At 37.5% G+C, this 23,305-nt stretch overlaps 1 protein-coding gene across 3 annotated transcripts; it reads left to right on the top strand.

Moving 5' to 3' along the window:
• LOC126832281 (tumor necrosis factor ligand superfamily member 10) lies at positions 1–21,090 on the top strand. Of its 3 annotated transcripts, none has more exons than XM_050563009.2 (5): positions 1–23; positions 6,201–6,639; positions 13,042–13,078; positions 15,327–15,425; positions 17,480–21,090. In XM_050563009.2, the coding sequence occupies exons 2-5, from the start codon at positions 6,238–6,240 to the stop codon at positions 17,923–17,925; spliced, it is 984 nt and encodes a 327-aa protein (XP_050418966.1). In that variant the 5' UTR covers positions 1–23; positions 6,201–6,237; the 3' UTR covers positions 17,926–21,090. The 3 variants fall into 3 exon arrangements, with proteins under 3 accessions (XP_050418966.1, XP_055955784.1, XP_050418969.1); XM_056099809.1 differs by lacking the exon at positions 1–23 and adding an exon at positions 3,685–3,834 and having other exon boundaries at positions 15,330–15,425; XM_050563012.2 differs by lacking the exon at positions 1–23 and adding an exon at positions 3,685–3,834.
• The last annotated feature ends 2,215 nt before the right edge of the window (positions 21,091–23,305 follow it).

Genomic DNA, 23,305 nt, shown 5'->3' with positions numbered 1-23,305 from the left:
TTTACACCCGAAACCTTCTGCAGGCAAGTCTCTTGTTATGTAACATATATTATAATTATTGGTATACGCTTTAATTATTCACCAGAAATTCATGGGCGAAGGAGCATTAGATTGTATAATCTACGTAACTGTTGAGATTTTCTTTGTATATCAGGTTGTTAAGCTATATGTACACGATTCATAAGATGACAACTGTATGTTTATATTTTGCAGAATAGGTCGAAGTGACCTTGACTTTAATTACCCAGTGCATATCTTATAATGTTATGCTCGCAGCTCATGACATTTTCGAACCCCCTTTTTAATGAATGCAGAATATCGACGGTTTTTCAAATGCACAGTTGCCCACAGTAACTAATCGTCGAACTATGGATCGATGAAAGTTCGATAGCAGGCTGTGGAAGCCTATTGCGTATGGAAACCTATTGCGGCCAAATTATAAGTCGAGAGCGAGAAAGCGAAAAGTCGAGTGCGAGAGAAAAATAGCCAAAACAGGGGCGGAGCTAGGAATTTTGAAAAGGTAGGCGCCGCAAAATGAGTGCACTGACCGCGGAGACGGGGCACGCCACTGAGAGGGGGGCTTGGGGGCGAGCAGGTTCCCCCCAAGAAAATTATCCGTCATTTGCTTGCATCTGTAGCCATTCCAAGAGCTATTTGGCTGATATTTTCGTCTAAGTAAACGTTCGGAAATCGTTGAAAAAGAGCCTTAAAATCGAGCAAAAAATCCAGTTGAACATGCGACTCGAAAATTGTCAAGGCGATCGAGGCATTATGATGTGAAAAAAGACGAATCTTTCCAAGCCACTTCACTATTTAAGCCTTGTAACTTGTACTGTGTACTCTCCACACATGAAACAATGCTACATCAAGTTGCATTCATGCGCGTCGGTGAAGGGCATGTGTGTATACGCCGCCGATTCCACAAGATGCTATCATTGATGTCTGTCTATAGTCACTCTATAGGATTAGGGCACCGTCAGCTAAACAACAAGAATTCGTTTGAAAGTGGAATCATTAATTAGACCAGACTGGTGTGTTTGAGTCGATGGTTTGAGTCATTTGGGATCCCTGCAACGGGTTGGGAACGGACATATTTGGGTCTGAGAAAAGGCACTTTCAGCAGTAAAAAAGTGCACTGTCGGAAATTAGGGGGTGGGGCGGGGGCGCCCCCCTCGCGCGGCCCTTCGATCCGCCTCTGCAGAATGTGAGGATCTCTTCACGAGAACACGTGATTATTTTTACCTCTACTTCTCACTTTCTCGCCTTTCAAAATTCCCGCACTCGACTTCTCGCTTTCTTGACTCGGAAGTAGGCTACAATTATTAACGGCCCGGGCGCGAATTGTTTTTCCCAACTCACATAGCCATTGCACTTCTATTCGGCCTATGATTGGTCAACCGTTTCCATGGAGGTAAGATTGCTTGTTGGCAGTTAGAGCGGTGCGCAACTGAATCCGTAGATTGATAGCGGCCTGGGTTCAAGTCCGACTTGTGGATTTTTTTTTCTTATTACACGTATTTTATTTTAGGGTATTTCCTTTTTTATTTCCCTTTTCTCTTATTTAAGTAAGTTTTTCTCCATTTCCAGTCATTTTTGCACATGTAGATTGCGATTATAAAGTTGAATTTTAAAATACCCTACTTCAGTTCTAAATCGAATGGTATAGAAGGTATAAAAGATTCTTATGCAAACTTTTAGACAGAATAATCAGTAATTTTAAAGTCTTTATTTAAAAAAATATGGGCTATTCACATAATAAAAAAAAATTATAGGTCTATGTGTATATGATATGTGTCTAGCTTCTTTTATTACTTCTTTTTCACTGATGTTTAAACAAACAAAAGGGAAATAAATAAAAATGAACGAAATATAATCAACATATACATGTACATGCATGTAACAAGAAAGAATTTTTTTTGTTTTGTTTTTTGTTTTTTTTTGTTGCTATTCTGTATTTTCTTATATTTTTTGAAAAGTTTAAAGATACATTAGGTAATTGTATGATAAAAAAAACCACTTCCATAGCTTAGGCCTATATCCTATTTTCTTCTTAAAAGACCCTTACTCATTGCATAGTCCTGCTTATATCCCATTTTCTTCTCATACTTTACAATTCTGTATTTTCACTGTTTATTCACTGTCCAAATTTATTCTTTAAAAATACATATTATTATAGGACTATATTATTATAGGCTAAGTCTTAACTCATTGTCTTCTTTACTATTCTGTAATTTTACAGTTAATTCTAGAGGAAAAAAGCCCAGGATGTAGAGATTATTTTTTTAAAAAAGGCTATTATATAGGCCTAAATATGTGTCCAATTTCTTTTTTTTTTAAATCAAAGTCAATAGCAAATAAATAAATATAAAAGAAGAAATATATATATATTAAAAAAAGAAAAGAAAACTTGAAGAACTATATTAAAATACATAAATATGACTGTTGCCTTATGGTAGGCCTATAAATAGCTGCATGTTTGGCCTTAATGCTTAATCTATAAATAAAGTCGATCTGTTTTTATTTGCTTTTCTTTTCACCCGTGAATTCATTTCTCCTTCCTTCCTCTATGATGTGAAAAGTTTCGTTAAAATAATAGGACTGATTTACGTCTTCTATTTACCATCCATGCGATCATATTTATGATTATGATTATCATTATGAATGAAAAGAAAGAGCAAGGCATGCCCACGTAAACGGTGATTTTCACGTTTTAGTTTATTTTATTTTCATAAACTCACTCAACTGCCGCACATTTCATTCAGGATAACTTGTAATTAATTTTGAAAATTTATGATTATTTTAAGAACAACTAACGGTATTAATTATCGAAGTTTACTTTGGGGTAAATACAACTACGTCAACGGTAGGAACCAATGTTTTGAGAGTTGTAACATGGCGGAATTGGTACTTCCGGTGACTTAACACATCTCAGCCAATGAGCTATCCAGTTATTATATAGATCAGTGGCCGTAATGCGAGTAGCCACTCTGTGTATTTTTACTCTGTCCTGTGGTGTATTTTTATTCTGTGATATATAGGTCGCCGTCACTCGGCAAACCTCAACAGATTCCAGTACCCTACATCTTGGGCGACCTTCGGTTATAATTTTTTCACGACTAGTGGTCGGAACTAGAAATCGAACGCGAATGGTCCTGACCATCGTCTGTTCAAAGATGGCTGCCCCCAGGGACATGGTGATGACATTTTACTTTGCTTTAGACCTAGAGCATAACCCTGAAAAAAAAAACTTAACCCCAAGGAAGGTCTATACATCGCTCCATGGAGGATAATGAATCGCTGTGTTACATAGTTTCATAAACAAATAATACTTTCATGAAGTTAAATTTGCGCGAATCAAACTAATTTTAGAGACGACAAAATTCCTTGTAACTTGACTTTACTTTTTGCATAGCGCAAATATTGAAATAATGCGTAATTTTTAGATTTACATAGATTCAGACATAACATACGAGACAAAATTATCTGCTCATAGACGTAGCAACCATTTAAAATACATTCAAGCTTTCTTAAAATCATATACTTAACAAAAATAGATTCTTTCTACATATTCTACACTTTCGTTTCCTTGACACCGCCATCTTGGAACTACTCCGACCATGCTACAATAGCATGGTTCAGTATTTTCGGACTATGGTCCGGTCTAAATGAAATTCGGATTCAGTTAGTTCGATCATAGTCAAGAAATCACGATAACCGAAGGTCGCCTAGTATGTAGGGTTCCGGAATCTGCCGAGGTTTGCCGAGTGAGGTCGCCGTATAACAAAATTCCAGACATGCGCACAATTCAATGTTTCCACCCGAAACCTTCTGCAGGCAAGTCTCTTGTTATGTAACATATATTATAATTATTGGTATACGCTTTGATTATTCACCAGAAATTCATGGGCGAAGGAGCATTAGATTGTATAATCTACGTAACTGTTGAGATTTTCTTTGTATATCAGGTTGTTAAGCTATATGTACACGATTCATAAGATGACAACTGTATGTTTATATTTTGCAGAATAGGTCGAAGTGACCTTGACTTTAATTACCCAGTGCATATCTTATAATGTTATGCTCGCAGCTCATGACATTTTCGAACCCCCTTTTTAATGAATGCAGAATATCGACGGTTTTTCAAATGCACAGTTGCCCACAGTAACTAATCGTCGAACGATCATTCTATGCAGGCCTGGTTCTATGGATCGATGAAAGTTCGATAGCAGACTGTGGAAGCCTATTGCGTATGGAAACCTATTGCGGCCAAATTATAAGTCGAGAGCGAGAAAGCGAAAAGTCGAGTGCGAGAGAAAAATAGCCAAAACAGGGGCGGAGCTAGGAATTTTGAAAAGGTAGGCGCCGCAAAATGAGTGCACTGACCGCGGAGACGGGGCACGCCACTGAGAGGGGGGCTTGGGGCGGGCAGGTTCCCCCCAAGAAAATTATCCGTCATTTGCTTGCATCTGTAGCCATTCCAAGAGCTATTTGGCTGATATTTTCGTCTAAGTAAACGTTCGGAAATCGTTGAAAAAGAGCCTTAAAATCGAGCAAAAAATCCAGTTGAACATGCGACTCGAAAATTGTCAAGGCGATCGAGGCATTATGATGTGAAAAAAGACGAATCTTTCCAAGCCACTTCACTATTTAAGCCTTGTAACTTGTACTGTGTACTCTCCACACATGAAACAATGCTACATCAAGTTGCACTCATGCGAGTCGGTGATGGGCATGTGTGTATACGCCGCCGATTCCACAAGATGCTATCATTGATGTCTGTCTATAGTCACTCTATAGGATTAGGGCACCGTCAGCTAAACAACAAGAATTCGTTTGAAAGTGGAATCATTAATTAGACCAGACTGGTGTGTTTGAGTCGATGGTTTGAGTCATTTGGGATCCCTGCAACGGGTTGGGAACGGACATATTTGGGTCTGAGAAAAGGCACTTTCAGCAGTAATGTGAGGATCTCTTCACGAGAACACGTGATTATTTTTACCTCTACTTCTCACTTTCTCGCCTTTCAAAATTCGCGCACTCGACTTCTCGCTTTCTTGACTCGGAAGTAGGCTACAATTATTAACGGCCCGGGTGCGAATTGTTTTTCCCAACTCACATAGCCATTGCACTTCTATTCGGCCTATGATTGGTCAACCGTTTCCATGGAGGTAAGATTGCTTGTTGGCAGTTAGAGCGGTGCGCAACTGAATCCGTAGATTGATAGCGGCCTGGGTTCGAGTCCGACTTGTGGATTTTTTTTTTCTTATTACACGTATTTTATTTTAGGGTATTTCCTTTTTTATTTCCCTTTTCTCTTATTTAAGTAAGTTTTTCTCCATTTCCAGTCATTTTTGCACATGTAGATTGCGATTATAAAGTCGAATTTTAAAATACCCTACTTCAGTTCTAAATCGAATGGTATAGAAGGTATAAAAGGTTCTTATGCAATAGAGTTTGGTAGGAGTGTTCTCTTTGTCTCTCATGGTGGGTTACATGTAGTTTTTTTTCCATGTCCAGCCAATCTTGTACACATCCCCATTGGTTATCATGTGATTCCTTATCATAGTGTGAGGAAGGCGGTCCTTTTAATCGACTTAAATTACATCTTGTTGCTCTGCATCTCAGTCCAGTCTGAGGCAACACAGTTTTCACCAATAGAAATTGCTTTTTTCCAGATACTCAACGATAATACATTGACTAATGAAGCTAAAAAATTGTCTAAGATTTACACACTATACTCATAGCCTACATAATTTTTTTGATGAAACTTAAAATATATATTTCTATCCCAAAGATCTGGGTTCCTTTCGATATTGGCTCGTATTGGACCGTAACTTTCTGGATTATGACCCCGTGATTATGAAATATCACGTGTTTAGCTTATGGGCCCGTCATAATGTTTATCTTATTTTCAAAACTGTTCAAATATATAACCGTTACTCGATGAAAACCAACGAGGTTGGGCAAGCTCTACTATTCCTTGTTGCGTACACGCGGGAAATCGAAACCACGCCATATGACTTAATGATTGACCTTATGATGCAATGCGCACGCGTCAACCATTCGGCCACACGATCCCCCAAAAATGGAGTGGAATAAGGATAAAAACTGTTTTGACATAAATGTTTACCCCCGTTTGGAATCGCGGTTTACTGCTTTTGTTTGTTTAAATTGTGATCATTTTACATTTTTTCTTTCAGACATCAACATTTGATGATTTAATATTTATTACCCAAAATGGGCAAACCATCCCTTGGAATACCGACGAAAGTTCCCAGTAATACTTTGAGTTCCCAAGATGGAGAAGGTCTGCTGTTACCGAAAATAGAAATTGATGTAGCAACCGATCTTAAAACGATAAGTCGATCTTATCTGAGACGTGTTGTAGTATCCATTTTTATTTCTTTCTTTACTCTCTCACTTGGTCTGGCTCTTGTATATTTATATTTGAAAGTCAGACTTCTCGAGACTAAAGTTTCAGTTTCAGAAGATTTACCAGAGTTTTGTATGGAGTGTTCAGAGTTATATGCAAGCTCTATCAACAACCAGGTGAAGGAAGTTGCAGTAATTAGAAGAGAAGAGGACAAGTTAAAATGTTGTGCTAAAACACCAGAACAATATACATGGTTGATGAAAAAGGTAAGTACAAAGACCGCTTCCAAATTATAAAAACCGTGACACTAATTTGTTAATCAGGATATACCGAAATGATAATTGTATTATGTTGGCGTTAAATATGCCTATTGCTGGTCTGTATTTGGCTTCAAATGTTATATAAACTATTATTTAAACATTTAATAACATGACAATCCCTAATCAACTCGCTAGGCTATAATCAATCTACGCTATATCTTCAAAATTAACTTTGCATTATCTATTTTTGATCTATTATAGCAAGGACGGCCAGCTCGGTATATAAATGTTACATAAATCATCTTTAAGGGTACGAAAATCTGTCAACATTGTTAAAGCGGTACTGGTACTTGGCAATTTTGATTCTCTCGCTGTTCTGTTGCCCATTGATCCGACGTTGATGGACTGGGGATTTTATTAATGCATTACGTAGGAAGTGGTACAAGAAATAACAACTGCCCCCAAAACTACGAATAGCTGAGTGGCAAAGTTCTTCACGACAACTTAAGAATAATCAATTGATGAAGTACCAGAAAGTGATGTTAAGAATAACTGAATTCAGTTATACTGAATATCAAATATTGTGAATCTGAATTCCGTTGTCTGAATGATTTGTATCCTAAAGCAGGTTTAAAAATCTATGATGTTGGAGTACTGCTACATGAATATTTATATGACCACTTTGGTTTTCCAACCAAAATTTGCCACTTCAAAACCCTGTAAATTTGGCTTGATATGGTTGCTGTTTTTTTGTAGCTATAGTTTTTGGGAAAAGGCCAGATAATTGAGCCAAATAACGACGTATTTGTCATTAATCAAAGAAGTCTAGCCAATTTAATTATCAGTGATAAGCTTTAGGGTGGCATTATTTTTTTTTTAAGTAACAATTTGTTTCGGTACCGTATTACTAATACGCGCCGGGTCAGTCAACATCTATTAAGGGTCGGATTAATGATTTTATGTGTTTTAACACGTACTACCAGCCTGGAAATGTTTGTATTATTTGTGTACAAATCTACGTCCATATCTTATTGTGGTTATATACCGTATTCATCCTATCCGTTGTATATGTCTTATTAACACTCTCGAGACAACAATTATTGTGACCACGGCTAAATGAGATACATGTCACATGCCCTTTATTTGAGACAGAGCGCTAAACGTAAACCGATTTTGTAATAAGCGGTTATGTCCTATGATTTTCGACCATTTCGGACAATCCAGCTTGGAATGGCCACACCTCACAATAATCTTCTTTGAGCGGTATTTAGCAATTGACACACGTAATTAACCTCCTAATAACATACTATGTAAGACAATTGTTATTATCATTGAAGACTCCTATTTATTTTCTGCAATTTAGTGTTGTAGAATATTTGTGAGGTCTATTTGAAATTATCTTCGACGGTTTTGAACTGTAATTTCCGAAGCAGTCAGTACTCTCTGTTAATACACAATTATTAATTTTTCATTTGAAGAAATGGACTCGGAGGTGTTCAAACTGGATTGTATGCTAAATTTGCGCCATATCTGAGGACCTGTAGTTGCATTTTAATTATTCCGAATTTATTTGATGCACGAAAGATGAACAGGTGGGAAACGAGGCGATGCACTATGACCCAAATCTAAAGCTTGGCTTTTTCGTTATAAAATTAACCATCTTACACGAAACATCTGCTTAATACCCAGTTTCAACATTATCATTATTTTCAAACTTTAAAAATTAGGAATACCCTACTTGCTTAAGGTACATGACTTTGCACCGAAACACCATTGAAGATAGCTATTTTTAATTTTTACCTATTTACAAAACAGTATCTTAAGATAATTTTAGTTTAAATATATTCCAGACACGACGATTTATGTCACTAATCATTAATACAACAACATTTAATAGCTATATAAAATAAACTGGTTATGCTCTGCTTTATGATCATGTACCCGAGGGACCCTTGCTAAAAATAAAATTGCAAAAAATTCAATAAAGCTTTAGGCATGGTTGTACATGTATGGAAACAGATATTTACAAAGATATCAACCATACAGTTTGTAATTAGAAATAAGAGAAGCGTAAAACTAAACACTGATAGTATAAAACTGTAATATGTTTTTAATTTTTTAAAGGCACAGGGTATCCGGCAACCGTTTAAAAATACCAAAAACTGAAAATATAGCCCTTCGATTATGTCAGAAAGTATTAGTTCAAGACATGAATTCGCCTGGAAAAAACGGACCCTGCCAGGCCCGTAACTATGTGTGGGTGTGTGCGTGTGTGTGTGTGGGTGTGTGTGTGTGTGTGTGTGTTGGGGGGGGGGGCTTACCCCTCCCCCCCTGTGAAAAAAATTGTCGACCATAAAAAACCCTAGATATACATTGTCCTTCAATTTTACAGCACCCCCGAGGACACTTCCCGCCCCCTCGTTAATCTAAGCTAGTTACGGTCCTAAACCCATCTCCACTGAACGTTGGCATTTCTCAAAAATTATCATAGGGCTGAAGACATTTGCTTAGGATTTATATAAATTCACTGAAATATATCTCTAATTTCTCCTTTAATATCATCGAATAAGTAAATAACACTAGTTAATGTTACGGTCAGACTACAGGCACTCTTAAATGGAGTGACAAGAGTTACCATCGGTTATTTATAATAAAGGTGAAAAACAGGTTATAAATCAAGACTATAATATAAGTAAGGTTGAAGTGTATATAAAATAGTATCACACAGTGAAATAAATATATGTACAATAAATAAAAACAGTGAAAGAATTAATGTCACTACAACCAAGGCTAGTGCATGTAAGGATAATCACACTGCGATACTGTACGCCTGCTGTTTAAAAAGGCATGTAGATTCTATTTATATCTCGCGTTTCGCCCCAATCTCCCAAACGAGTGGTTTCCCGTTGCAGCCCAAACTCGCATATTTGTAGAGTGGTTCATGAATTTTATTAACATGCTACGTTTCAATACACATTCAGGTATCGTTATCAAGCAAATAATGATAAGTTAACAAACATTTGGGGGAGAAAACATTAACCACACACTAGGATTAAGTAAATCTACCCAAAGATTTGGGAGAACATGTCCTGTTTCTCTGTTAAATTTAGGCTTATGTTACCATATATCTTGGCTTCTCGGAAAATTCTGTTTTTTCCACACTGGCAAGTCCTGGCTAGAATATTCGTTTTTCCCATTTGAAATCATGCTGCGGATTTTTGTAAATATGTTCTGCAATTGCTATGTGTTCCCAATTCGCACTGAAATTGGTTGGGATGCTTCACCAATATACGCGTCATTACACTCACATTTTATTTTATATATAACACCCTTTGGGTTGTCTCTTGGTTGTTTTATTCTCCTCGGTGATGCAGTATGGCACATAAGTGTGTCAAATTTTTTATAAGGACAAATATTTGAGCTGTGAACCACTCTAATGCCGGATAAGCAGACTTGTGTGGAGAATGGTTTCGTTCCTGAAACACCATACATGATATAGTCTGGGTACAGCTACCATGTATGGTATATTTTGAAACACCTCAGCTACTTCCACTTTCTGTATGCATGGCATATTTTGAAACACCACCATACATGGTATAGTCTGGGTATAGCTACTTCCAATTTCTGTATGCATGGTATAGTCCGAAACACCATACTTAGTAGAGTCTGGGCATCGCTACTTCCACTTTCTATATACAGGTATATTTATCAACCTGTATATTCACTGCAAACATAATATTGCTAATCCGAGTGGTGGGCCGTAGACAGATTCTACAGTTCTGCTATTATTGCATTACATTTTGGTGTTGAATCATAAATTCACTTTATCAGTGTATACCGGAGCCATGGTGGCTCAGTGAGTAAGACACCGGTTCACTAGTCTGGGGGGATGCCGGGTCCAAACCCGAAGTTGGCCGGGACATTTCGTCAAAATTTTCCAGTTTGGTTTTCCCAGGTCAGCATCGGAACAGCGTCAAGTTGTTCGGATTGTACAAACAACTGAAGTCCCGTGTAAACGTTGGCATAGACGTATTAAAGCCCTTGACAGTTAGAATGTAATGCGCGAAATTTCGACAATAGGCACCGCATGGCGTATATTCGCCATTATTATCTAGGTTGGAGCAGAATACTCAGTAAGATCTGGACCGGCTTCTTTGACCTAGAAATGTTTTTCTTAAAAAAAAACAGGAAAGATATTATACACTGATCACCTGTATTATCCTTCTTCAACTGTCATAGGACATAGCTGGGGAATACCCTTACTTTCAATAGACGTTATCCGGAATGACGTAAAATGGGTTTTTATACGCCCACACTTTCATGTGGACGTATATGTCGTCACCCCTGTCCGTCTGTCCACAAATTTGACGAAACTTGAAATATAGGTTTATGTCCAAAGACCTCGGTTTCTTTCGATAATGGCATATATCGGACCGTAACTTCACATGTGATATACGAAAAATCAGATTTTTAGCTTGTGGACACTCTAAGAGGCCACAATGTTTATCCGATTTTAACAGCCGTTTTAATATATAAACGTTACACCCTAATGATGACTGTGTTAGAATTTCGTGAAACATAAAATGTATATCTATAACCCAAAGATCTCTGTTCCTTTCAATATTCGCGCATACCGAACTGTAACTTCCTGGATTATGGCACCTGATTGAACGAAATATCGCGGTTTTAGCTTGTAGTTCCACTAGGGGTCATAATTTTTTATCAGATTTTAAAATCCGTTCAAATATATCACAGTTACATCCTAATGAAGGTTGTGTTCGAAGTTCAACTAAATACCGCTCCTCGTACGCAAATAGTGTAAAAGTATTGTACGAAAAATCACATTTTTAGCTTGTTGTCCCCCCAGGGGTTACAATTTTCATCCGATTTTAAAAACCGTTCAAATATATCACCGTTACTCTCTAATGACGTTTGAGTTCGAATTTCGTGAAAATCGGGTTAAAACTGGCCGACAAAATGGCCGCTCCTCGTTGGCAAAAAGTGTAAAAGTACATAATACCAAGGATGTGGACCCTATAGATGTCACAATTTTAATCCGAATTTGATGAAACTTCAAATGTATATTAATAACTTCGACCCCCTGATTGTACGAAAGATCACGTTTTTAGCTTGTGGTCCCCCTAGATGTCACAATTTTTATTCGACGTTGATGAAACTTAATATGTATGTCTATATCCCGAAGATCTTGGTTCCTTTTGATATTGTAACATGCTGGTTTATGGCCCTTAAATTTACGAAAAGTCGCTTGCAGCTTGTTCTCTGTTCATCTCTGCCAAATGTGAACGTAACTTGCATGGCAACCGCTTGTTTCAAAGGGAAAGTCAGGTGATAGGGTAAAACACAGAATAACGTAAATTAGTGATAATGCCAACAAAACAATGTTCGTTGGTGAACTTGCAACATGATAGCAGATGTAAACATAAAGATTATATCATGGCTGTTACTTTCATCCCGTTTCCGGATATGCCTACTACTAATTGTCTCAGTTGCTTATATTAGTACACATTAATTGTACAATCCAATATCTCCCAGATACACATTTTGTATGAAATATATACTAACAATGCATGACAATTTGTCCATTTTTCAACATATTTCAGTGGGGTATCGTCTTATTGGAATTGAAACAAATATAAATCCACGAGTAGCAAAGACATTGTGTATGATCCTAATTATATATGGTGACGATTGTTGTGCACGGGTAGTCTTACTCTTTCCGAAGCGACTAACACCACTCGATTGTTTGTTGTTATTAAAGAGCTCTACCGTGACATTTTATGTTGTATTCTCTATTTTGTGTTATGTTTGGGGTGTATCATATATTAGATAGTTGCGCTCTACGGATTTAATAGTTTACCGATTTAGATTTTAATGTACATAAAAATATATTTATTTAGATAGGCCTACATGTCTTTTAATATGTAATCTACCCTATCTAATATTTCTTGCAATGTTGAGTTGAATACTCACATTTAGGGATACATTATGGGAGATTAGATAACGAGCTGGCAGTTTCCACTATCATATTTAAAAACTAGATAAGGTAAAGTCAAATTTCAATCAAATTGATCCACTCTGAACCGGGAATTAAGCGATTGAATTTTGGGCCTAGCCTCGATCATCAGTACTAAAGTCGGTACGATAAAATACATAGTCTCGATTATCCATTTTTCTTGATTTAATCATGAATGAGCGTAGAGCAGCAGATCGGATCATAATACAGTAAATATCGGAGGCTAGTGATGCCATCGAGACTTGATTATGGTCTGGATAATGTCTAATTAATAATTTAGATAACATTTCAGACCTAAAGAAAGACCTGCAGTAGGCAGATTTAGTTCTTGCATAATGCATGTTTAAATAGGATATATAATTGTCTACTTTTAGATGCAAGACAGCCTTCAGTTAAAGAGACTCGTATCAAGTATGTATAATTTATCGTTACTATTATTTATATTGGTTTATTTTAAATTTATACCTGCACTACATCTAAATATCATTTGCTGATTTCAGGACATGTTTCGCGAAATATATTTAATTTCTTTATTATTGTATAAAAAGTCTATATAAATAACCAAGTTGTGTGTTACACACCTCTCGGTGTTTTGTTTCACTAGACTCCTTGGTGTAATATAATTGATGCCATCCAAAGGACAATATTGATAGCGAATGTCCAAGAATTCTGATATTATGATAGCTATTTCTACTTTGTAATGAACTTGTTTTTCGAGTTATGTCTGTCATCAACCGCAATCATAAACAGGGTGCCATCTAGATTCCATTGCTGATTATCAAACATGATGTCAAAGATGATAATGATAATGGACATAATTTGTGGAACGCCAAATCCACCCAAAAGCATGCTCAACGATCGTTCTACAAATATAGACATATTGTTGTTTTAGCTGTTTCCATATTTCGATATTCATCGTATATTTGACCAGTCAAGTAATTAATACCTCTGACATTTTTGGGGGGTTCAAAAGAGTAAGCATGCGTGATTGTAGTCCGACATAATTACGAGAAGATGGGGAGATTATAAAAGTGTTTCCATGCCACCCGGTCCGGCGTTCATCTAGACAATAGCTTGTGGTTATCTATATGTAATATATACTCTTCAAAAAATGTAGGGGATATTGAAATGCAAATATCTATGCAGGTTGTGATATGATAAATAGTCATGAACACTTGACATGCTTTGAGTGTATGTTCACAGATGAAGAAAGTGTCGCCCAACAAAACTGCCGCGTACTGGTTTATCCTATCCATGTTTGCTTTCCTATCGGTTCTTGCATAAGATTTACTGTTTAGCGTATCTTTGCTTTAGTGTGCTACGTTTAATTTGCAATGAGACATCTTCAACATGATGAACGTCTACGTGCTATTGGCATGCATCAAATGGGTTCTACACAGCGAGCAGTAGCCAACATGCTTAATGTGTCACAGTCTGTGATCAGCAGACTGTGGAACCGGTACCAACAAACACACAATATTGATGATAGACCTCGTTCAGGTCGTCCTAGAGCCACTACACAAGCCCAGGACCGATACCTTTTTACACAGGTCCTGTGAAATCGAGCACAAACGGTCAATCAGCTTTCTGTAAACTTGTATCAAGTTGCGGGAATTCGAGTTACACCCCAAACGAATAGAAATCGTCTACATGCATGCCTCCATTAACTCGCCAGCACATGACAAATCGTCGATGGGCGCGTGTAATGTTCTCGATGAGTCCAGATTTACTTTGGATTTCACCGATAGGCGTGCTCGCGTTTGGAGGCGTGTAAATGAGCGTCATGCTAACGTTAACCTCAGACAGATTCGGGCGTGGGTCTGTTATGGTGTGGGGAGGAATCACCATGGCTGGCAAAACGGACTTACATATTGTCCAAGGAAGGGTCATTGGTGTGTACCGTGACCACATCCTGGCACCGATAGTTCTGACCTTTGTTCAACGTGCAGGTCGCCGTTTTATCTTTCAAGATGATAATGCCCGTGCCCACCGCACTCGTGTCCTGAATGACTACCTTCAGCGTCACCATATTGTCCATATGCCTTGGCCAGCCATGGGTCCTGACCTTTTCGCTAAAGACCATGTCTGGGACATGATCGGGAGACGTGTTCGTCGACGTCAACGTCAACCGACAACACTGCAAGAATTGGCCGTGGCACTGCAAGGGGAGTGGGTCAAATTGCCACAAATCATGATTGGACTGTTGATTAGTAGCATGCCACGACGAATTGCTGAATGTCTGAGTATTGGTGGAGCAATTACTCATTCTTAAGACAAAAATCAAAAACGCCCATTTTCACTTTTGACAGTGTATATCTTTGCGAGTGAAATAGGTCCGTCAGATAAGCCGCCCATATGAACTGTTTATGTTCATGTGTAGGCAATTGGCCTGTTATTAAGATACACTGGTTCCTATAATAAAAACAGCAATGCATTTTCGCAGTTTTGTATTGTTTCTGAATATCCCCTACTGTTTTTGAAGTGTATAACAGCTGTTTTCTATTCTGCTATATAATCACGTATTTAGAAGAACAACAGCAAAAAATAAACAAAACTCACAAAATAAACAAATGTAAAAAAAAATAAAAAAATAAATAAATTGATTACCCAAACAAAAACTATAACTATAGTGTTACATAACCCCAATTACTCTTTTCAGAAGACGTGACATTTAGTCTCTTACACAAGACACCAGTAGCAGCTCACATGTTAATTGGTACTGATCTTTCTGATCATCAAAACAACCCAAGAATAAACGGTTAGTATACGCATCATTTCATGAATGAATATACGAGGGCTGACTGAAAGGTTCTAGGGCAATCTGTAGAAGACCTGTACGAAGTCGATGGTTTCCACTGAATGCCGGCCAGACCTTAAAACAAGTTGTTCACAGCTGATATGTCGTCATCATTACTAGGAAAATGACGTATATTGTCGTCGCCTCTGTTCGCCCGGACGTCCGTCGGTACATCCACGATTTGTTTGTGGACCCTCTAGAGGTCACAATTTTTATCCGATTTTGACGAAACTTGAAATATAAGTTATCTTCAAAAGATCCCACCCTCCTTCCATATTGGGATGTATCGAACCGTAATTTCATGGATTGTGGCCGTTGATGGTACGACGAATCGCGTTTTTAGCCTGTGGACACTCTAGAGGTCATGATTTTTATCTGATTTTGATGAAACTTGAAAAATATGTTTATAATCCAAAGATCTCGGTTCCGTTCGATATTCGCGCATATCGGACAGTAACTGTCTGGATTATGACCCCTGATTGTACTAAAAATCGCATTATTAGCTTGTGGTCCCTCTAGAGTTCACAATTTTTATCTGATTTAAAAAAGAACGCTCGAATATATCACAGTTACACCATAATGATGGTTGAGTTCGAATTTCGTGAAAATCGGACCGAAACGTCCGGGCAAAATGGCCGCTCCCTGTACGCAAATAGTGTTAAAGTATGGAATATCAAGGTTGTGGACCCTATAGAGGTCACAATTTTTATTCGATTTTCATGAAACTTAAAACATACGTTAATATCACAAAGGTCTTGTTTCCTTTCGATATTCGCATATATTGGACCATAACTTCCGGGAATATTGTCCCTGATTGTACGAAAAATTACATTTTTAGCTTATGGATCCTGTAGAGATCACAATTTTAAAAACCGTTTAGATATATCACCGTTACACCATAATGAAGGTTGAGTTCAAATTATGGGAAAGCCGAAACGAAACTTCCCGACAAAATGGTCGCTCCTTGTACGGAAATAGTGTAAAAGTATGTAATACGAAGCTTGTGAACACCCTAAAGGTCACAATTTTGGTGAAACTTAAAATATATGTTTATATCCATATGATGACTGTGTTCGAATTTCGTGAAACTTAAAATGTATATTTATAACCCAACGATCTCGGTTCCTTTCGATATTCACGCATTTTAGACCATAACTCACTGGATTATGGCCCCTGATTGTACGAAAAATCACTTTCTTTTTAGCTTGTTCTCCATCATCTTCGGAGCAGAACAGTAGGGCGTTAAACCCCATTTCATTTCATTTCATTTCTTCCCATTTGCAAAATCTAGGCGTGTCTTGAATGGCAACCGTTGGATCATTTTTTGAAACAGGTCTCGTCCATGGCTACAAATCTGGCCGTAACATTATCAGGATCTGTTTCAAAACGGTGCAGATCGTCACGGGACGTCAGGGGCCTGACTCGTTTCTGATCCGCAGTCAAGAGCTTTAGCACCCATCTTGCAGAAACTTTTGTCATTTCTAACTCGTTGGCGATAATATGCTTAACATGAGAGATGCCAATAACCCTGGACATTTTTTGAGTGGCCAATCGTCGATCAGCCATCACCATGTCATGCACCCGGGTAATATTTTCTTAAAGGACGCGGTACATCGTCAATGCTCTCTCTACCACGCTTAATTTTCGCAGCTCACTTCTTGGGGCTATAGTCCTTTCTGTAGAGAGCTGATGACGCCCTATAGCCAGTTTTGTCCGTTTCTGGTGATTTCAATGGGTAGGTTCACAAGCTGACCTGGTACGAAGACAATAATACCACTACAGTTGCAGTTCCTATGTCTATGATTCATTCAATGATTGCAAAAGTTTGTTTCAACCCAATTGAGCTGTTCTTTTCAGCTGACCCTCGTATGAAGGGTTAAAAGAATACTGGCGACAGAAGCTAAATTTAATGTGCTACTTGTACTACACAGTTTGTTAATTCCTATTGTTCAAACCATTTATTTGTCCGGGATCATTCATTTTATCAATTTTAAATATTCTGTTCATTTTTGTAGATGTTGCCAACCTTCCACCTGTCCACAATTTATTACCTACCAGATCATTATCATTATTATCAGGGGTTAAATTACAACACGATCGTCTAATTGTTCAAACTAAAGGTATCTATTTGGTCTACAGTCAGATTTATTTTAAACTGATTGAAGATGTTAACTGGCCTGATGGATTAAAAATCATCAGTCATATTGTAGACAGGTATAATGATAATCTACCTAATGATGGGGAAGAGAAATTATTACAAAGTGTCCACACCTTGACAGAGATATCAACACAACGTAGAAGTAACATTGATTTCCACTCAAGTTATATCTCTGGTGTATTTGAGTTAGATGTTGGTGATGAGATATATACCAGAGTAACAAGTCGTCAAATTGTTTCTAGAGACCCAACACTCAATTATATAGGGCTAGTTATGTTGTCAGATCCATTAAAAGAAAACTAGAACCAGTGACGTAATATGTGGGCGTATTATGTCGTCACACCATCCGTCGGCCCGCCAACAATTGTCTTGTGAACGCATGAGAGTCTATATTTTTCAACAGATTTTTATACGCGCACATTTCTGTGTGGGTGTATTATGTCGTAACCCTATCCGTCGGCCCATCCGTCATCTATTGACTTTCGAAGCGATGGAGGCTACAATCTTTGACGGATTCTTTTCAAATTTGGTGTGGAGCATCCTGGGCCTAAGAGGATGAACCCTATTGATATTCAACGTTCAGCAGCCTTTCGAACCAGAGTTATACCACCTTTTCATTGTGAACGCGATGGAGACAGTAGCTTTTGACGAATTCTTTTCAAATTTGGTGTGAATCATTGTGGTCATGAGAGGACAAACCCTATGTATTATGTGACTTTCCTGGGGTTGTGTGGTCTAGTGGTAAGATCATAAGATCTGTTATTGAGACAAGTGGCGTGGTGTCGATTCCCCGCTTGTACGTGACAAACCTCAATGGTTTTCCCCGTGCCGCGTTTTCCCCCATTGAAATAAAATTGAACCATACGTTAGTCCCGTAATGACTTAGTTTGCGTCAAGTGGACGTTAACCACCCCCCTCTCTCTCTCCCTTTCTCTGTCTCTAGCTCTCTCTAGTAGTCATGCTTTTTCGCGGAAATTCAGTGCATGTTAGGAGTTCTCGTGCCAGGATTGTCCTGCTCTCGTGCATTGTTTTAAAGATGTTTGGGGTTATGGGTAGCGACAAAGTTAATATATTATCCGAACTGTCTTTTACTTTAATAGTCTTCAATGTTGGACCTTATAATACAAGGCCCATGGTTTAACCAACATATTTGTAATGTTTTATTTGTGTTTTGTTTTCACTGTGAAAGGGACTAAGTCCCTATGATTTAGCACCTAGAAATGGACCTAAATGGGTTGCAACACATATAATGTAATATAAATGTATATTTTGAAGATTAGTCATGATTTTGAGGTGGAAGGGTAAAAGTGTTGGATGTTTACTTGCAAGCTACTTCCAGTTTGTGTATCTCATAGTATTTTCCAGTTAAATATGGACTAAAATGTGCACTTTCACAACTTTATTTTTAAAGAATCAAAATTACAGTTTCTGGCAAAATAACCTTGTTGTTGTAGTCATCTAAATATTTTAACAGAGAAATAAGTTCTTTGTTATATGAAGTTAAAAAAAAATAATATTCTTAATACAAATTGACGGATAACATCAATTTAAAAATTCTTTTAACGTCTAAAAGTACAGTTTATGTCACAATAGCGTCACTTTACATCCGGTATTTTGTAATTGACTAAATTACAAATTGACTATTTGCTCTAGGCGTCAAATGGTGAAAACTTGATTAAAATCGAATAATGAATAACTTTGCTACGGGCAAAATTACATGGATCTTTTTTACATCAAAATGATCGCATTTATTTGATCTATTTGGCGATAGGAATAAAACAAATACATAACGAAAAAAACAAACTATTTGTTGAATACAGTTTTAGCAAAAATTGCATCACTTCAAAAATGATCAAAGCAAAAATTCCTATTTTCCGCAAACTAATTTTGGAAAGTATATTATTATTATTCATTCATAACTTTCATATAGTATGTTAATACTGATCCTCAATATTCCCAGTGGTATCATGCCGTTCTATTTCACTAACCCTGGGTTCATTCACGGGTGAGACACATGATCATATTGCCCAATTAAATTTTTTTCCCAGAAGAGGGGTAACTCGCATTTCGTTGAAAGTAAGTTCGCCGAAAGATTGTTGTAAACTTTGTGAAAAGGATTTGTTTTTGTGTGCTTGTCATTTCCGTGATATTAAATTTCGTGCAACGTTTCTCATAATCAAACGTACAAGGTGCTGTATTGTAGTGTAATGATGCTAAGAGGTAGAAACAACTCATGTGGCCAAGGGCAAATAATTCGTGAATACCACGTGAATAGACCCAGGGGTTAGGGGAACGATACCACTGGGAAAGTCATGAACAAATAAATATACGTTCAAAAATAGTTTTAAAATTTTAAAAAGTTATATGAGTGTTATCAAGACTAAAACAAAATAACGGAAAAAGAATATCCCCATCCTCCCCCATTCCTACGTACGTTGTATCAGAGGCGTGCTGGGCGAGTAGGCCTACTGTTTTCTAATAAATGCAAAAACAAAAGATAACACTCGAATTCGATGAAATTTCCTACCAGGGTATACATAGGAGTGTGCGTTGCTATGTGCCCTGCGTCTGAAAAAGTGCCCTTTCGTCTGAAAAAGAGCCCTAGAATTAGTTGTCTCAAATACTCAAGGAAAAGCCAAAACGACAATGATGTGGTCAGCCTGTCCCTCCCTCCCTGCTGTCCTTCCAACCAGATCCAGTGATACTAAAACCCAATCGCACCCAATGTACTATATGCACCATCGATCACTCTGCGCTGCTGGTTGGCTCTCAGTACCGAAGACAAAGACAAGTCATAGACACATAGAATGACTCAAACTAAAAAAAGAAAAGAAAATAACAATTATGAACTTACTAGTATGAACCAGTGACTACTAAGTTGGGATCACGTGTTTATTCGCACGTTCTTAGTGTGCCTTCAAAATTTCGTGGAACATTTAGGAAGATCTCGCGAAACACTTTTTGATAATCACTGCCCTAGACGAAGAAGTATCGGAGTTTGACACAAATTTCTAGAGAAAACGCCGTGGGCTGATATTTGAGAGATTTTATTTTATTTCGGGATCAAATAATTTACATAATACTCAGAATCAATTAATCTGTTTTTGTTTTATTTATTTCGATAAGTGAATTTAGGAAAGTGGAAAGCAAATCGGAAGTTGCAACAAACTCCACAGGAACGTTTAAACTGCCAGCATTCTCAAGGCTAACACGCTAACCGTTACCATGGCTAGCCTTTAATAGACTTTTACACTGGAGCCACTGCAGGCAGAATTAATGCAAACATCTACACACGATTTGTGCATTCTTGATGAATTTGACAGATTAGATTTTTCTTATTCGTGTTATATATAGGCCCACGACAAAAAACTTTGTGAAATGATCTTGGGTGACATAATTCCAATGAAAAATATCCTGATATTGACTAATTCTTTTTGTAACCCACTTCAATAAACTTGCTTTCACATCGCTGTGTGTAAAATTAAAATACATGTGTAAATAGAAGAAAATATAGCAGGCGGAACAACTGACATTGGAGCCGCCATATTGAATAGGCAATGGTCCGGGCCTTTTGCGTTCGGGTGCTGGTTCAGACTGTAGTTGCGACCATAGTCTACATCCGAAGGTCGCCGTGCTTAGCTTAAGCAGAATGCTGATCACCGGACAGACGGACGGGCATATGACCGACGGACAAATATATCACCTAATGCACAATCTAACCTAATAAGAAGCAGAATTATTGTGTTCGTCCCTAAAGATGTGACTGGCAAACCCTTTTCAGTAGTAGTGTGATTTCTCCGAATGGTTGGGGTTCTTAGACCTGTTTATTTGTGTCATTGAACCACAACACTTGGACATATCTTTTAATTTGTGGCAAGGTCAAGCACTGACCTTAATATTTATACTAATAATCTATTCCCAATATCGAATACCTTTATCTGCAGTGGGTCAGTAAACTAAGGTGGACACACACGGATTAAACCATTGGGCTGATATTAAGAGTGTTTTATATATATGTTATTCTGGTGCTGGCAGTGGGATTAAGGGTATGTACACATTATTTAAAGCAATGGCGATAAGAACAATTAAAAGTTAAAGACTAGAAAAATTAATACTTGAAACTGTAGGTGCTCAGAAATACTTCTCGATTAAATTATGATTTGAAAGATCCAGAATAACTCTTGATTTAAATACTTAGGAAAATTCAGCATCCCTCCATTTGTCACAAAATGTTTAGATCACCGCACTACAGCCCATGGGTTATAAAAGGTTTAGACCACCGTACTGCAGGCTATAGGTTACCACGGTCTGACCACTGTACTACAGCGATCAATTATTTTCGGAGGCATTGGTCCTGTCATCAAAACAGGTTGAAATTTTGTTTTCGCTAGTCGCATGGACCATATTGCAATATACTAGCTGTACATCAGTTCAAGTCCAGGATTTCACATTAGTTTTCAATTTCATCACCATACCAAATAGCACCATTTTTGTGCAGACAAGTTGGAGAATTTCCTCATACAAATTTGCAAAAGAACATTATCAAGATAATATGGAAACAGGACAGTATTATTGCCTACGAATCTATCGCAAACTCTAGTTATAGTCTTTCTCTCCCTTTCCGTTTTTTCACCCCTTAGCATAGCGAGTTTTGTTGTAGAATCGAAGAAAATGGTTTGAATATACATGTTCACAAATATGCTACTTACAGTTGGTGTATCTCAATATTTCCATGGTGAGGTTGCCACATGTTGCCCCATCTGTTGAAGAAAACGCCCAACCCCACGAAAACTGGGGAAAATGTTATAACCGAGCAAAGAAACACGTGTTAACATTAGAGTCAATTGGGAAATTAATGTAACTTACCAATATGGATTAAATGAGAATGAGATTTTAAACTAGAGATGACGTTTATTATATTGCTGACATATACAGTGGTAAGTGAAGAGAAACACATCTCGCTGTCATATAACGTAAAGGGTATCTAACCACTTTCTAATGTCGTAGATGTGTTTGAAATGTACAGGATAAGGATTTTCAGGGTGGTATGACAAGGCAAGAATACCTACTCATGATTTAACACAGAAACGTATATCATTTTTAATAAAAGGCTTGATCTCGTTTTAACCCCGTACATCCTATCAAGATGTTGTAAAACTCGCCTCGCGGTCGTTGCTTCATGAACATAAATATTTGTTGACTATGGTATAGAATAAATATCAGAATATACCAATCACTTAGGGATGTGGTGACCGCTGATATTGTATAATTAAGCAACAAAATCCCACCGAGTCACAAAAACACAATATTTATATCTTTAACGGGTGTATGTTCTCTTGGACAATTTTGACCCGTGGAACGCTAGGGACGATTTGTATAGCATAATTATCTGGGCCAAGGTTTGTGTTTGACACTAGGTGAGCTAAATAGAGTTATGATGAATATGCCAATATGCGTTTCCAATGTGCGTTGTAGCTATTGTCCGGTTTGATTATTTCTGACTGACCTTATAAAAAGAAACATTATGGGAGATTCGATAACGAGTTGGCAGTACCCACTATAATAGTTAAAAAAAACTAGATAATGTAAAGGCAATTTGCTGAAAATTTCAGTTAAATTGATCCACTATGAACCGAGAACTAAGCGGTAGAAATTTCAGCCTAGCCTCGATCATCAGTACGAT

The sequence above is a fragment of the Patella vulgata genome, chromosome 1 (genome assembly GCF_932274485.2).
Source record: "Patella vulgata chromosome 1, xgPatVulg1.2, whole genome shotgun sequence".
Taxonomy (NCBI): Eukaryota; Metazoa; Mollusca; class Gastropoda; family Patellidae; genus Patella; species Patella vulgata.
The sequence above is the reverse complement of the archived record's forward strand: the minus strand, read 5'-3'. Positions and strand labels throughout refer to the sequence as shown.

What these genes read in the sequence shown, in the direction of transcription:
- LOC126832281 (XM_050563009.2), top strand. Translation starts at nt 6,238, where the DNA reads ATGGGCAAACCATCCCTTGGAATACCGACGAAAGTTCCCAGTAATACT. An exon ending in ATACATGGTTGATGAAAAAG is followed by an intron (nt 6,640 to 13,041) that starts GTAAGTACAAAG and finishes GTCTACTTTTAG; the next exon opens with ATGCAAGACAGCCTTCAGTT. An exon ending in GTTAAAGAGACTCGTATCAA is followed by an intron (nt 13,079 to 15,326) that starts GTATGTATAATT and finishes TACTCTTTTCAG; the next exon opens with AAGACGTGACATTTAGTCTC.